The following is a 16,805-nucleotide window of genomic DNA, read 5'->3' as shown; positions in this document are numbered from 1 at the left end:
ACCCCTCTTTGTAGTCTGCACATGGGTGGGCCGGGTCGGGGTCACCAGAAGGGGTGATTCCCCCTCCCCCCCAGCCATCTTCCACAACTGCAGGAGAGCGGAGTTGTCTGTACCTCGACTTTCCCCACACTCAGCAGTGGTGGAATGAGAAGGCCATGCCAGGATGGCCGCTGGCAAGCCAGCGTCAGTTGCTCAGGAATGGCTTTGAAACCCACCTGGCAACGGAGCCTGCCTGGTAACAGGCTCTGATTGGATGGCTTTGGAAACCACATGGCAAATGGAGCCTGCCTGGCAACAGGCTGTGATTGGTTAGGGCATAAACCGCTCCTTGACCAGATTGGCTGCCTTGGCTATTTAAGCTGCTGTACCAACAGAAATAAATGAGTCTGCGGGCTGCTTGCCTCTATCCTGCTTTCACCTGACTCCCAGGGTCTGTGTGGTGACTCCGCGTCTCTTGCCCCCACCACACTCCTCCTCTCAGAACGAATCAACCTTGGGCCGGCACCGAGGCTTAACAGGCTAATCCTCCGCCTTGCGGCGCTGGCACACTGGGTTCTAGACCGGGTTGGGGCGCTGGATTCTATCCCGGTTGCCCCTCTTCCAGGCCAGCTCTCTACTGTGGCCCGGGAAGGCAGTGGAGGATGGCCCAAGTCCTTGGGCCCTGCACCCGCATGGGAGACCAAGATAAGCACCTGGCTCCTACCTTCGGATCAGCATGATGCGCCAGCCGCAGTGGCCATTGGAGGGTGAACCAATGGCAAAAAGGAAGACCTTTGTCTCTGTCTCTCTCTCTCACTATCCACTCTGCCTGTTAAAAAAAAGAAAAAAAGAACGAATCAACCTCAACACTCAGTGCCCCGGACATGAGCACAGGGACTGGGGCGCTGGGTGTCAGGGCCAGTGGCCCTGGCCCGACATGAGATGCAGCAGGCTGAGGCTGTCCCTTATCTAATCCTGTTTCCAAGACTTTTCGTCCCATATTCCTGCAGGCAGGATGTGACTTCTGATGAAGGTTTATGATGTTCTTTGCTCTATCTGCAGAGCTTGTACCCTGATCATTGCTACTTTGTAAACTTGCTCTATTCCTGTGCTATGCATGATTGCACACAATGAATGTTATCTGTATGGGGTCTGGGGTATATATCCTTGTCTTTCTGTGTGCTCGGGGCTGGAGACTGAAGGGTTTCCTTAGGGAGACTGCCTCCAGTCCCTCATCGCCGGGCCCCCTACTTTGGCTTGGAACGCAATGAGGCAATAAACGTGGTGATGAATCGACTGAGTGCTGCGTGTTTCCATGTGGTTTGTCGGGTGGCCTCCGACAGCTGGGGACAGATAGAGCTCAGGGCTGCATGTGGGGGTGCCTGGCGCAGTGTGGCTGGGGAAGGGGCACTGTGTGCAGGGGGCCAGGGAGAAGCAGCCAAGGGGAAGAGCAGGTGACTCACATCCTGCCCAGAGAGATGGTCGGGTGGACGGCTGGCTGCCCATCCATTGGCGTCTTCCTCAGCCGGCAGCTGGCTCCCCTCCCTCCGTCTGCTCAGCAGCCTGCCCCAGCCAGCGGCCCCACCTGGGCCACACCTGAAAGACCCTGATAAGGGCGGGCATTTGGTGCAGCAGTTAAGACGCTCCTTGAGACAACTACACCTTAGATCAGAGCACCCGGGCACCAGTGCTGCCTCTGCTTCTGATTCCAGCTTCCTGCTGATGGCTTAAGTACTTGAGTCCCTGCCACCCAGGTGGGAGACAGAGAACCCTTGCCATACAGTACCTTGGGCAGACGGGGACTTGTGTAAACTGAAGGCAGCTAAAAGACTGGGCCTGGGCAGAGCCGTGTGTGTTGGAATGAGAAGGCTGTGCCAAGATGGCACTGGCAAGTGAGCATCAGTTACTTGGGAAATGGATTCAGAACCCGCTTGGCAACAGGCTGTGATTGGTTACGCCATAAACCACCCCTTGACCAGATTGGCTGCCTCAGCTATATAAGCTGCTGCGCCAACTGAAATAAACAAGTCTGCGGGCTGCTCACCTCTGGCCCGCTTTCACCCAACTCCTGGTGTCTGTCCTGACTCTGCACCTCCTGCCCCCACCACGCTTCTCCTCTCAGAATGAATCCACAGCAACAGCCCCGGATTCCTTTGAGGGTTTCCACTCCCCTACCCCTGCCTGGGTTTTCCAGCTCACTGGCACCCAACACCTGCTACAAATCCAGGGACCCAGGTCAAGTTTCAGGCAGGGGGCGGGATGGTGCCTCCATCGGCAAGGTGGGTGCCCACACACTGCACAGACCGTGGCCGTATTACCGGTAGGCAATGTCTGAGTGCCTAGAGAGGCCAAAAGCTCCCATAACAAACCACCACAAATGAAGTCACTTAACACATCACACATTTATTATCTCACAGCTGCCGTGGGCCAGGAATCCGGCACAATGCAATTCCATCTTCTGCCCGAGGCTCCAGACGGCCGGAGGCAGGGTGTCTGAAGGTCACCTGAGCTGCAGGACCCACATCCAAGTTCATTCGGGTTGTCGGCAGAATTCAGCTCCTTGTGGCTGGCCCACGGTGGGCTCTGGCCCCTTGCTCATCACAGCCAGGCAGGGCGCACCACACAATGCCACACCACACCACGTCCTTGTCCCGCTTTGGACCACTCTGGCTCCTGCTGCTGCACCATTAGACCCCAGGTGGAGAAAATTCTCTGCTTTCAGGGACTTAACATGATTAGACTGGGCCCAGCCACATAACCCAGAATAACCTTCCCATGCAAGGGTGTGTAACCCCGATTACATCTGCCAGGTACCTTGTGCCTTGAAGCAAACCTAACGGGGGGTGAGGGCACAGGTGTAACCAGACAGCAGAGACTGTCCCCCTTTGTTGGCACTCACTGCCTCATTACAAGGCATTCATTCACAGATAGAAACCTGGAGCCCGCCCCGAGGTCACAAGTGGGACCTGAGCCAGAGAGGCTCCCAGGCATCCAAAGGAATTAAGGCTCTGCTGAGGTCTGTACAGGAAGCTGGAGTCAGGCGAGGGGAAGTGTAGCAGACTGCAGCTCAGACCCAGGGCCGAGCCAGGAGCCAGGAGCCAGGAGCCAGGAGCCAGGAGCATGGCACTGGAGGGAAGAGAACATGGAGGGAGGTGCAGGGAGGCCGGCCCCACAGGGCCCCCTGACTATTCCCCCTTTCCTATCAGAGGCTATTAGCAACATGTGGGCCACAGGGCCCTTGCACCACCCTGCGGTAAGGTAGATGCCTTTGTTATCCAGTTACAGGTGGGGAAACGCATCGCAGGGAGGGGAGCCACCCAGCCAAGCTCGTAGGGGTGGGACTAGGCATCCCGTCGCCTGATCAGATGTCCTTCTAAGAAGAGGCAGGGGTGGACCCACCACTGACACCTGCGCTCCGTACTGCACTTCCGATCCAACCTCCTGCTAATGCACGCCTGGGGAAGCAGCAGAGGAGGGCTCAAGCGCCTGAATGCCTGCTGCCTACGTGGGCAGTGACCCGATGCAGTTCCTGGCTCCTGGCTTTGGCCTGGCCACCGGGGCAGTGAGCCAGCAGTCGCGAGACCTCCAACAACAAATGAAAACAAGAACAACAACAACAACAACAAAAAGGTGAGTGAGGCCGGCCGGGCAGGAGGAGGGGAGATGTCCGGCAAATGCCTCTGAGGCTGCCCTGGCGAGGGCAGGTGCCCCTAGGCCACGTTAACCGCCCGACACTCACAGAGGCTCACGTCCAGAGCTGCACGGCACTGGCCTCACCAGTCAGTCACTCTGCTCCCATTTCACTGGGTGGGGCAAGTCAGTGGCCGCAGCTGCTGTCCCCCACTGGGTGGGACCGTCGCAGACCACATGGTTGAGGCAGAGGAGAGAGGAGCAAAGTAAGGACAAAGGGACAGTGCAGGGAGGCGCACTCCACCAGCTGGCCGTCATTCATGGAGAAAAACTCGCGTGCTTGGCTTTGGACATGGGGTGGCTGGAGATGTGGCAGTGGTGCAGAGCCCCGCCCACAGGGACAGTGGGTTTGAGCCCAGGAGACCACCTGCCTGGAGGCTGGCTGGTGGCACACAGCTCCCACAGCCACCAGCAGCCTTGCAAGGCCATTGCCACGGCCAAGGCGGGCGTGTGCTGTGCCGCCCCAACCGGACTGCAAATGCCAAAGACCAAGAGTGAGCGCCTCTGAGGGCAGAGGACTTGGCCAAGTGCACTCTGCCTGAGGACCCGAGGGGCAGCTCCGCGGCATGGCGCCCCGACCCGGCGGCGGCCTGAGTGGCAGGAGGGGTGGACATTCCGCTCTCTGGTGGGAGGGCCTGCGGGCCCCTCCTTGCCCCGTGGCCAGCGACCAGTCCTCCCTCTGCTGTGTCATAGCTATCTCTATTCTCTCATTCCCCATCCATGTGAGATTCAGTCCCATGCAGGCGCGGCGCCCACGGGTGGAAGAGGCACTAAAGTCTGTGACGGGGCTGTTCGAGGCGGGCAGGGCGCCCCGAGGGGCTGACGGCCGAGGGTCCCGGGCTTGAGAAACCGAGCTGGGCGCCCGCCTTGGGTCTGTGCCTCATCTCCCGCTCCCCGCCTCGCCCACTTGACAGCGCTGGTGCAGGGAAGGGACCGGATGGTGACAGGGCCGTGGCAGCCCCCTTCCACCTGCGGCAACGCGTACCCCTCCTGTGTTGGGCAGGGGGCCCTAGGGGTCCTGGGGCGCCAGGGGCCCAGGGCGGCTCTGTTCGCCGCCGCACGCCGACTTCTGACAAAGCGCCTCCAAGGACACATCAGACGGAGCGAAAGGGCTCGCGAGGGCATGCGGCAAGCGACGGCGGCGAGCGATGGCGGCGGGACACGTGTCGCGCAGCGCCGACGACCGGCTCCGACGGTACACATGGCCCGGCCCGGCCCGCTCGGGGAGCCCGGGCACCGCCCCGGACGCACGTGACGGGCGGTGACGTCTTGCGCGAGGGGCGGGCCCGGGGCGGAGCCGGGCCTGGGGACGTCGGCGCGAGGGGCGTGCCCGGGGGCGGGGCCGGGGCGGGGCCGGCGGAGGTCACGTAGCTCAGGTTCCCCGCTCTTCCCGCATCTGCTCCGGGGCCGCCGTCCGAGAGCCACCATGCCGATGTTCGTCGTGAACACCAACGTGCCCCGCGCCTCCGTGCCGGACGGGCTGCTCTCGGAGCTCACCCAGCAGCTGGCGCAGGCCACGGGCAAGCCGGCCCAGGTTTGCGGGGAGCGGGCGGGGGGCCGCAGGGTGGGCCTCCGGTGGGCGCCCGAGGGCCGGCGGGGTGGCTCGCGTGGGCTGACCGCGCGCCTCCCCGCAGTACATCGCGGTGCACGTGGTCCCGGACCAGATCATGGCGTTCGGCGGCTCGAGCGAGCCGTGCGCGCTCTGCAGCTTGCACAGCATCGGCAAGATCGGCGGCGCGCAGAACCGCACCTACAGCAAGCTGCTGTGCGGCCTGCTGTCCGAGCGCCTGCGCGTCAGCCCCGACAGGTGAGAGGTGCGGGGCGCGCCGGGGGGGGGGGGGCGGAGGGGGCGCCCCGGGGCCGCGCGGCCCGCCGAGCCCGCCTAGCCCGCCTTCCCTCCTTCCCTCCGCTGCAGGATCTACATCAACTACTACGACATGAATGCGGCCAACGTGGGCTGGAACGGCTCCACCTTCGCCTGAGCGCCGCGCGGGCCCCGCCTGCCCCGCCGCCCTCTGCCCCTCTGCGCCCTCGCCCTCCCGCGCACGAGAAATAAACGGTTGAGACGCCACGGCCGCCTCGAGGAGCTTCCTTGACTTGCAGGGGAATCAGGGCGCGGCCGGGCCCGGGCTGCCCCTGCTCCCCGCTCTCGGGCAGGGGCTGGGGCTGGGGGTCCTCCCAGCGGGGGTCGCTGCGCCCGGCGGGAGCGGAAGGGCCGCCAGGGGGCGCCTTGGGGAGCTGCGCGGAGCGGTGGGCGGGCGGGGGGCTGGGGGCGGCTGGCCAGCCAAGAGAAGTGAGCGCCCGGAGGCAGCCGCTGTGTTCTGGGGCGTGAGGCCTGTCTTCAGTGCCAGCACCGCGGGCGGCGGGGGTGCGCGGGATGCGCCAGTGCCCTGAGAAACCTCCGCCCCCGAGGCGGCCCAGCCAGGAGCACCCTTGAGGGGACACGTACTCCACCTTGTGGATTCTAGAACTGCAAAGTACGGCACTTCAGCTCTTTTTTAAACAAACAAACAAAAAAAGGCAAAAGTCAGCAAAGCTGCGGCTTTATGGTGCCCCGGCCCCCTGCTGTGGCTCGCCTGCCCGGCTCGGCTGCCCGCGGGCAGCAGTGCCTGACCACTCGATCCACTCCACAGTGTGAGAGCCTTCAGGCCAGGCTGCCCCAGCCACCGGCCTGCACAGCCCCCCAGGGTCGCTGGGGTCGGAGACCTCCAGTCTGTTAAGAGCAGGGGGCGTTCCTGTCTCCCCTGCGCCCCCTTCCGGGCGGCGAGGGAAGAGGCAGTTACATGCCCTAGCTGGAGTGTGACTTTGTGTTTTTTCTGATTCCGCGGAATTTGAGTGCATTTGGCTTCAGAAGCCCGGGGTGGGGGTTGGGCTGCCTGTGAGGAGGAGCAGGGCAGGAGGCTCTGGTATACCTAGGCCAGGCTGGAAGCAGGGAACAAACACTGCCGAGCCGCACCCAGCCTGGGCTCCGCCCCTGCTGCCCGGCTGTGCATCCCTGCGAGCTGGCAGTCTTAATCTTGGGGGTCCTTCCCCTGGCCCCCCCAGCCCTGTACACCTCAGGGATTTCCTTGCAGACGACCGGTAGGAGGGTAGAGTGGTCTGGAGAAGAAAGAGGAAGGAGACTCGGTTCTAGGGAGTCTTGAAGAGGCCGGCCCACTGGGTCTCCTCCCCTGCTGCTGGGGGGCATGCCCACCCCCACTTCCCCGGGCCCAGCCCAGGGCCTCCCTCCGTGTCTGCCTCCCTACTGGGTTCAAAGTGCCACTCATCTCAGCGTGCTGTGGAGGCTGGGCCTCCCTCTTGGACCTGGGCATCTGCTGAGCTGCCAAGCAGCCCCCACCCCGGCACCCAGCTCAGATCCCTGAATTTCTGCCTCAGGCCTGGCCCACCTGCCCCCCCCCTTCCTGTTTCCTGCTTCTGCACACAGAGAGCAGGGTGCAGTTGCCCCGGAGCATCTAGTTCAACTCCCTCATTTCACAGGGCCAGAGTGCGGCCGCGGTGGGGGGAGTTGTAAGAGTTCCAGCTTCGTGGATGCTGTTCCTTCTGCATGGGTTGCCTGTCCTCCACGCACCCACACTGAACCCCTCGTAACACCCACCTGGGGACACCCAGAAGTGGCAGCACCAGCTCTGTGGCCTGCAGGCCACAGCCCTGGGCCCAGCCCTTCCCCACTGGTTTTCCTCCATCAGTGAAATGATAGGATTCATCCAATAGCTTTTCCCCACTGTCCCTGCTCCTGGGGCCTCATGGGGACATCGCAGGGCCTGTGAAGTCCTTGCTCCCCCTGCCCTGTCCATTGAATGCCCCCACTGCCTCTGAAACAGTAGGTAAAAATAGAGCAGGGCCACCCTCCCCTCCCCCACTCCCATCACAGCAGTCTGCAGTTAGTGGGAGAAGCCAGCCAGTCTCTGGAGCTTTAGGGGCTTCCCAGGGTTTCTGGACCCGTCCATTTCTTGATGCCTTACCACACTGAAGAGCCAGGAGATACAGCAGTGCCAGGCTCTCCTGCCATTCCAGGCCCCTCCCTCCCTCCCTGTGGGGAGGGCCGGGCCCGAAGGGGCACAAGGCAAGCCCACCCGTCGCCTACCAGATACCCCCCTTCCTGGTAAGTGAGCTCCCACATACTTCCCCTCTGTGTCAGAGGACTCTGGCTCGGACCCTCAGACCTGGAGCCTCAGCTCTCGTCTGGCAACAGTGGGGTCCGGACTCAAGGTCTAGCCCCCAAAACGGCCAACAGCCATCTCATTCAACCAGATTTAAAAAATGTAAGTCTCACTTCCCCCGTCCTCGCTCCTGGGGCCTGGTGTCTTGGTCCTGGACCCACTTTTCATGTAATAGGTAAGAGATTTATCTGGCCCAAGTTCAAAGCATGTCAAAGGGCCCCAGAAAGTAGGCTCCCTCCTGCCTCCCTTCCCCCCCAAACCCCTGCAGACAGATTTCATGTGTACTTAATACCACCCCAGTCCCCATGTCCCCCCCCCCCCAAGTGGTAGCATCTAATACACCTGTTTGGCACCTGTGTGCGTGTGCGTGTGTGACCTGGAAGTCTGCCTGAACCCAGTGTCCCCTGGGGTAGCTTGGGCCTTGATTGCATTTAATGAGGCCCCGCCCACTGGTACTTTTCCCAGAATTCCACGTGTGTTTTCAGTGGTCAGGCCGGGGTCCCTAGAGGTCAAGGGACTGCTGGTCTGCTCTAACAGGGCTGTCTGCCTCGTGCCTGTCTGATGGGGAAAGTCTTCTCCCCTAGCCATGGAGCTGGACACTTCATATGGTGACTAAGCCAGGTTCCCAGGCCCGCTTTTCTGCTGGGCTATGTTTCTGAGAACTCTTTCTTGACCCTTTGCCGGGAATTGCAGGTGTCTCCGCCAGTGCGTCACTGGGGCGGGCATGCAGCGCTGTGCATGGGCCCAGAGACCAGTGTATGTCATCGGGCGGGGCATGCGACCGGCCAGCGCCTCTACGCTCTGCCCACTCCACAGCGATCGAACTCTGCCCTGGTTTCTTCCAGGACTTCAGTGTGATTGCTTCTGCCTTTCCTGTCTGCAAGGCCCCCATGTACAGTCTGGGATGAAATCGGGCTCCCTCCGTGATGGTACATGCAGCCCACTGCGCACCCCCTCCGCCCCCGCCATCTGACAGTGACCGTCCTGATGAATCCGTCACTTCCAGTCCAAACCAAGTGCCCTCTTGTACTTGGCTCGGCTTTGCACCTCCTGATTCTGGCTCCCCCATTGGTCCAGTCCGCCCTGGGGTCACGTGTGCCAGACAGAGCTGCTTGGCAGATGGCGGCAGCCCCTTGGTGGCCCCCCCAGGAAGCTGGGGGAAGTCTTCCTTCTCAGGCTCATCCTGACCCCACCCAAGCCCTCCCTCCTCCCACTCCCTTCTGCCCTCCAGTCTCCCTCCCTCCCCTGCCTGCCACCCTGGTTCCCTGTCCAGTTCTGGAGGCCAACTACGCTGCCCAGTGGCCTCATGTCTCTCAGAACACATGAAGGCCTCCTGCCACAGGGACGAATCCCCAGCTTGTCCCTGGCCTCCCTGGGTGCCAGCCTGGCCCCTTGGGCCACCAGCTGTTCCGCAGAGAAGCCAGGAGCGGGCGGCACAGCTCCCAGGGCGGGTGTGAATTTCAAGGTCTCAGACCTTGCTGAGGCCGGGACAGCCCCAGCGCTGTCTTATACTTCTCCAAGAGCAAACCGACTCTAGGGGACGGGGCGGGCCTCTCTGTTCTCTGGGCGCTCCCAGGACAAGATCCTTCTCTGTGAACTACACCCATCTCCTTGTTCACAGAGGAACCCCAAGACCTTTGGGATTTCATTCCTTTGGGACATCGTTTCGATTCTGCAAAAATGCGGATTTCAACCCCCACAGGGCGGGGGGTGGGGCTGGGGGGGTGGACGAGGAAAGGAGACCCCCCGCTGCCAGGCCGGGCACTGTGACTGGGGAGGATCTGCCAGGGCGGGGCGAGGCACTGCCCTGATGCCTGCATCCGTCCCCGTCCCCAACGACAGGTATGGCAGGAGGAAGTCCCCCCCCAGGGGGGGAGGGGCACGGAAGAAGCTTCCCCTCAACCCTTTCCATGCTGATTGTGTGACAAACAATGACAGTGACTTTCTGATCAAAAGTGGTGTGTGGCCTGGCCTGTGCAGGACCTGCTCCTCCAGGGAGCTGGGCCTTTAAGAAAGGGTGGGAGGGAGCCCTGTTCGCAGGAAAGAGTCCCTCGTGGTCTGACTGCGCTGACTCCGTCCATCAAAACCAGGAACACGGCCGAAGGAGGAGAGAGGAAAAATTCAGGCTGTGGCCGCAGCGGAGTCTGTAGGAGCGTTAAGGATGCCTGCGCTCATAAGCTTCAAGGATAATAATAATAATAATAATAAAAAAGCCAAAGGAAGACACAAAGGATGTGAACTTGTGTGAGTGGAACAGTTTACGTGCAGTGAGAGGAACTACAATAACCCATATCCCAAACTGGCAAGATGAATGGAGTATCGAGGCAGAACCCTCTCACAACGAGGTGAGACGACTTTACGGCCGTCGCCCAGAATATGGCTTTATCCTAAGAGAAGGTGTGCGGGAGGGGGTGGGGGTGGAGGGAGGGGAGTAGCAGTGGGAGAAAAGGACACGGGCGCTGGGCAGCCCTAGGGATGGATCCCAAGTGTGCAGGACTCTGCAGAGAAAACCAACCACCTTCAAGGCCATTGAGGAGTAACCGAGCAGCCACGCCCCCGGATGGCGGTACCCCCCACCCCGTCCACACAGCCCCCACCGGAACTCCAACAGGGTTTCTGACAGATGGCGCCTAATATGTGAGACTCCAAGAATCACGAAGAACCAGACGATTTTCTTGAAGACTGGGGGTGGTGAGGACCTGCTTTCCCGATGTTGAGATATGTGGGCTCCGTCTGTAACAGCAGAGGCCCCGCGGGCAGGGGTGTGTGTGTGTGTGTGTGTGTGTCTCAACGTGTGACAGACAATAGACCAAGGGAGAGAAGAGAAATCTCAGAAACAGAGCTCGCTACACACATACGGACAAGGTCTATGGCAGGCGCACCATTCCCCACCCCCTACCCTCCCACAGCTAGCGAACACTTGGACAGAAAAGCCAAACAGGACTCCCTCGCATACCCCCCGCAAAAATCAGCCCTTCATGGCTACAAAGCTGGAACAGCCGCTAACGACCGCGGAAGATCCCACGTAGGCACAGGTGGTCCCGATGGTTTCTTAGATGGGATACATCGAGCACACAGCACTTTATAAAGGAGTCCTTGACGCCACCATACATTATAAGACACCATAAGAAAAGACATGCTCCTGTTGTCGCCACTCGTACTATTGGCAAAAAACTCAACTTCAGAACATATATTCTCAAAGCAACAAAGTGGCCATCGACAATCCCATAAAAAGGGGCCACTTCCCAGGACGGGATATCCAAACGGAAGAGGTGTTCCACACAGTAGAAACCAGGGAAGGGCAAGGCTGTCCACAGGCTGTCCCAGGGCACCTGTCGCCTCGGCTGTGAAGGCCATACCCACAATTCCACTCTAGGTATATATACACCCTGAGAAGGAACTAGCCACCGGGGAGAACCCAGATGTCCATCAAGAATAGAATGGATAAATAAATTGCGGCGTATTCGCTCATGGAATACTACCACGGAAACGTGAGAATGGCACTGCCGAAGCAGCTCACGAGCATAACATCCTTCAAGAGCCACACGGCGCAGATCAGTCCCCTGGTCTCCGGTTCAAGTACAAGGAACCTCAAAGCTCCGTGGGTTGGAGGTGCCACGAGCCAGTTAGGATGGTGCTGCCACTGGGGAGCAGGGTGCCTGTGGGCGTGGCCAGGGCACTGTCTTCCAAGTGTCTTTTTTGTTTGTTTTTCCAAGTGTCTTATATTCGTTAAACTGTTATGCATTTTTCTGTGCGTGTGTTTTACTTCATCATGCACGAGATAACAGGACAGAAGGAACACCCCTGCCCCCAGACACACCCCACCGCGGGCACAGTGTGGGCATTGTCCCCGACCCGAGCTCGGGCTCTTACCGAGGGCTGTCCTCCACTTGCTAGCCTTCTCCCGGCCGAGCCCCAGCACCCCTGAGCTGCCTGGCTCCACCTACCCACCTGCACCCCTGAGCTGCCTGGCTCCACCCACCCACCTGGGCATGTGCTAGGCTCCCCCACCCGCCCCCGCCCCCACCATGGCAGCGGAAGGCGCCCAAGGTCAGAATTGGGAAAAACGGGATGCTCTGCTTAACACCCTCTCCAGTCCAACACCATGCACCTGCCCTGGCTTTGCCTTTGAGTCCACACAAGTAACCCTCTGGAGCGCGAGGCTCTGGGCTGCCTGGTTGTGTGCACATGAAAGCTTCAGAGGGGTCACAGCGGCTTTGGCCTTGGCAGTTTTCCCCTCAGGGCTTTGGTGTTGTGGGGTTGGCTTTTCACGTGGCCCTGGCTGCTCTAAACAGGGTCCCCGTGGGGCCGCGACCGCAGTGGCTCAGGACAGTGGTTTGGGCGTTGGCTACAAGCTCCTGCTCTTTTAATAAGTGTGGCTCCAGCAAAGGCTGGGCTGCTTGGGGGTCTGGTGAGCAGAGGGAGGCCTCCCGTGGGCCTTGGCGACAGGAGGCTGGAGTCCTCCAAGGCACAGGTTGGGTGGGCAGGCTCAGCCAGGTCCCAGGTCAGCCCTTTCAACGGCATGGCCAGCCCAGGGCTGCAGCACGCTGGGGTATGAATCTTGTGCCACCACAGGGAGGGAGCGTTCCTGATGCTTCTTGGCAGAACAGCTGTCTGGCCGGTGCCCCCAAGCCTGCAAGGCCAGTCCTCAGGCACTCGGCATTTTTAGACCCTGTGCATGACACAGCCCCACTGTCATTGGTGCTGCCACAAACATTGGGGCTAAAACCACGGCTTAGCCTTCACCTGGAAAATAGCGCCGTTTAAAAGGAATCGGGGCCCTTCAGAGCGTTGCTTTCTCTTGGATTGAGATCTATAGAGACAACTCCGTGAAATCAAAGCATGTTCCCAGGTGAGCCCAGGCCATTCAGCCGGCGGTGCTGACAGCCGTGTGTCCCGGGGCGGGGCTGGGGGTAGGGGAGGGGGGCTGAGTTTGCTTGGGAAGACCCAGAGGAACTGGAAATGGTTTGTAAAAAAAAAAAAAAATCCCACCACAGTCTTACTCTCAGAACAGGAGTGGTGGGAAATGAGACAAAGAGGTGTGACCTTATGGAAGATGGTGCTGTGAGCAAGGCTGGACGAAAACCAAGGATCTGGTGGGACCTTGGAGTGGGCCAGGCCAGACAGGCCCACTCAGGGAACAGGCAAGCTCCCCGATGTGACGGGTAGCAGAGGTGTGGGGAAGAGGCAAGGTAGTCCCCAGAGAGCGCCAGGTGATCCAGAACATTCTTGATGAGTGGCCAATTCAGTGCCACAGGCAGGGACTCTAGGAGCCAGAAGCTGTTGTCCTGGGGGGGCCCGGGCTGAATCCTTGGGGGGGTGCACATGGGGACAAGGGGTCACTGCAAGTGGGGGTCCAGGATTTCTTGGGGCTTGAGGCATTTGTGTTTTGAAAAAATAGGTGTGCTAAGCCTCGAGGAAGGGCCAGATGAGCCCTACGAGGAGCTGGGGGGCAGGGGGCGTGGCCAAGGGCCACTATGTTTTGGGTGGAACCATGGAATTGTTACCAACGGCTTGTGACACACTGGACTTGGCCGGTTTTGTTCTCTCACTGTGGGAGACCACAAAGAGACAAAATCTAGAGGTCAGAAAAATGTCATTGTTTCCACCAGAAAGTAAGAGGAGGAAGGCCACGGGGTGGGGTGGGGTGGGGTGGGGGGGTGCAGCCAAGCCAGCCAGGCCTGCGGGTGGTGAAAACAAAGGACGAGACTGGTGCCTGGAGCCAGCACAGCCACCAGGGGGCGGCCGAGCACAGTAGTGGACACCCAGTTCTCGCTGCAGAACACGGTTAGAGAAACCCCAGTCAAGGCCCGGATGAGGTAAATAACGTGGGTTTTGGCCCATCCCAGAGCCTGGGGGTGCGAGGATCTAAACTGTTCCCCGAAAGAGAATGGGGTACAGTAGCCTCCCCTTGTGGATGTGCTGGGAATACTGGAGGCAGCCCTAGGGACCCGTTCACACTGCAGCCCGCAGAGCCTCCAGCTCTGCCCAGCAGATAGCAACAACACGGCTGGCCCTGTGTTTGGGAGAAGACAGAGGACAGCTAGTGTCCTGAGGACCGCCAGGGAACAGAGCCGCTGCCCCGGGAAGGTGCTTGGCTGGGCTGCGGCCCCAGCCGGACAACCAGACTGGCGCCCGGGGCTCAGGGAGAGGCTTTTTGAGGACTGGAGACCCCTGCCCACGTGGAAGGAACATATTGGAAGGAAGAAGGTATCGTTGAGTAAGACCCCGGGCAGCGGGCGGAGCTTTGGGGAACAGATAGGACTGAGACAGACGTTCTCAGAGGAAAAGGCACTGCCTGGCACACAGGGTGGGCTCACGTGGGGGCGGGGTGGGGCAAAGCTTTAGCTGATAACCAGGAGCCCACCTGCCCATCCTCCTCGGGTTAGCCTAACCCTCCACAGGGCGCGGAGGCGTGGGGGGGGGGCACTGTGACAGAGCTCTATCTATTCTCCTCCCATCAGGTGCCACGGCCCTTCTTTGGGGGGGGTCTTAGGGCAGTAGGGTCCTATACAAGGCTGAGTGCTGGGCTCTGGTACCATTTAGAGGCTTGAGGCTGCTGGGGGGATGAGTTCCTTGTGGTGGGCAGGTGGGGCAGCGCTGTCCACCCTGGTTTGTCCTGGTAACTCTGGATGTTTGGCGTTCAGGGCAGGCATTCGGTCTAGCAGTTAAGATGCCCATGAGGACAGGATGCCCTTGGGTCCCCATCTGCGTGCGTGGCTCTGGGACTCACTGGCTTCTGAGCCCAGCTTCCTGCTCGTGTTGACCCTGGGAGGCAGCAGTGATCACTCAAGTACTTAGGTTCCTACTCCTCAGGTGGGCGACCCAGAAGGAGTTCCCAGCTCTTGGCATTGGCTTGGCCCAGCTTTGGCCATTATAGGCATTTGGGGATTGAACCAGTAGAAGGGAGTCTCTCAGCCTCTCTCTCTCTCTCTCTCTCTCTCTCTCTCTCTCTCCCTCTCTGTATCAAATGAGTAGGGTGTTTTTTTTTTATTTAGAAATAAATAAAAGTGCAGCACAAGACATGCTGGTTCAAATGCCAATATGTGGAGAGAAGGATCCCACATTTCAGGAGTGGGCGAGCCGCCCCGAGCCGTGGAGAGGAAGTTAGCACCGCGGGGCTGGGCTCTCCTTGAATGCATCTGTCTTGCATCATCATTCGACCTCAAGGCTTTCAATTTTTCTTTCTTTGGACTTTAACCTACAAGGGCAATGGACTTGAACTGCTTGAGTGCAGTTTTCCAGGCCAGGAAACACCCCAGGAGAGAGGTCATTTCCATGAAGACTTTTTATGGGGGTGTCTCTGCCATTTCCTATCTTGGCAGAACCTCTTGAGCCAAATGTGGGCTTTGAGGTCAGATCTCATTTAGAACAGGAACCGAGTAGGGGAAAAAAAGGCTTTGTGAGGGGTCTGGGATGCCCTTGACCTTAAGCCACGTGGGGTTTTGATTCATCTCAAGGATCTAAACCACCTGCAGCCTCCAAAGGGGCGAGTATTGAACGTTCCTGGGGGGCGGTAGCGCCCTCCCTTGCGAGGTCCTGGGGGCAGTTCTGAGGCTGCCCCGGGGACCTTTCACTTCGACACCCCCTCCCCCAACTTCCCAACTCTGTTCAGCAAGTAGCAGCAGTGGGGCTGAGCCAGGTGGAAAAAGTGGGCAAGTTCAACTCAGACCCTTTGGGTCTTCCTGGCCTTGTGCGTGTCCTGGGGCACCCCCTGTCCAATCCAGGACACAGCAAGCCACCCAGCTGACTTCCTCTTTCTTTGTCATCTTAACGCGGCTGTCCTCCATGACACCACGCCCCCAGCTGCCCTGGCCTGTGCCTTGGATCTCCGACATCCATTTTCTCTTCTGGAAATGAACCCCAAACTATCATCGCAAGTCATCTTATTTGTTGAGGGCTCGGTCTAGAAGAGACAGAATACGTTCTGATGGCGGCAGCCGTGGGAAGGCTCCCCGGCTGATCCACGGGGCTCCCCGCGGCTCCTGCCTGTGAGCTGGGCCCCTCCCCACCGGCCACGTCTGCATCTGGAGACTGGAGTGAACCCCTGGCTTTGCAGTCCCCTGCCAAGTCAGCCCCATTTACACACCCTCGCCCTGCCCCGTCTGGGTCCCCATGCCGGCCCTGTCACAGCCAGGCTAACCTCATTCAGAATTGTTCCTTTTTCCTGGGCTGGCTGCCCTGCAAGCCTCCTGGAGGGGCAGGATTGGGCCAGAACAGCACTCCTTAGGTTTCTAGACTTCTGCCACGGGCCCCGAGCAGGCTCCGGGTGCCCACCGGTGGAGCTCATAGCCAGTGCTCTCTCTGATAGCTCCTGCCTCCACCAGGGCACAGGAGGTGAGTGAGAGCAGGGCCCCCTCTGCCCAAGGCAGGGTCAGCATTGAGTAAAGGCCAGGGCTATTTCCCCAGACAGGCAAGGCCCATGCGGGGCCTCTGCACGTACCTTCCCCGCTTTGGCCAAAGGGTTCTGAGGGATGCCTGCGTGAATGAGCTTTCCCAATTTCCCAAGCAATTTCCCTAGACAGTACCTCGTGTTATCCTCACAACAACCCTGAGAGGGAGGATTTCAGCAGCCCTGCTTTCAATCGGGAATGGAGAACCAGAGAGGTCACCTAGGAAGCTTCCCCCAAGGTCACACAGCAAATGAAGGGCAAGGCTGGACAGAGCAGCGTGCCGGGGCCCCCGCCCCAGCCAACCCCCCACTCCCCCACCCCCACCCCATGGCAAGCCACGGTATTATGTTTTTTCTTCCAATTCTTCTTCTTCTTCTACACTTTTTCTCTACACTCCATCTCCCCTGCTGTGTGTGTCTTCATGTTCGTGGGCATTGAACATCCACGTTTTCAACGGCTCCTCCCAACAGGCTGACAGGACAGGGGGTGGTAAGGCGAACGAGATGCGTAGCCTTGACGCTTTGCAAGGAGTCGCCAATGGCCAAAGACTCTAAAGCGGCTTCTCCTGCTTCCACGTGTCCCC

At 59.9% G+C, this 16,805-nt stretch overlaps 1 protein-coding gene across 1 annotated transcript; it reads left to right on the top strand.

The window, feature by feature from the left end:
• Positions 1–5,024: 5,024 nt before the first annotated feature.
• Positions 5,025–5,740, top strand: MIF (macrophage migration inhibitory factor). The gene is made up of 3 exons (XM_062182268.1): positions 5,025–5,203; positions 5,304–5,476; positions 5,585–5,740. The coding sequence occupies exons 1-3, from the start codon at positions 5,096–5,098 to the stop codon at positions 5,649–5,651; spliced, it is 348 nt and encodes a 115-aa protein (XP_062038252.1). The 5' UTR covers positions 5,025–5,095; the 3' UTR covers positions 5,652–5,740.
• The last annotated feature ends 11,065 nt before the right edge of the window (positions 5,741–16,805 follow it).

This window comes from Lepus europaeus, chromosome 23 (assembly GCF_033115175.1).
Source record: "Lepus europaeus isolate LE1 chromosome 23, mLepTim1.pri, whole genome shotgun sequence".
NCBI classification, from domain to species: Eukaryota; Metazoa; Chordata; class Mammalia; order Lagomorpha; family Leporidae; genus Lepus; species Lepus europaeus.
Note: the sequence above shows the minus strand (reverse complement) of the source record. Positions and strands in the feature narration are given on the sequence as shown.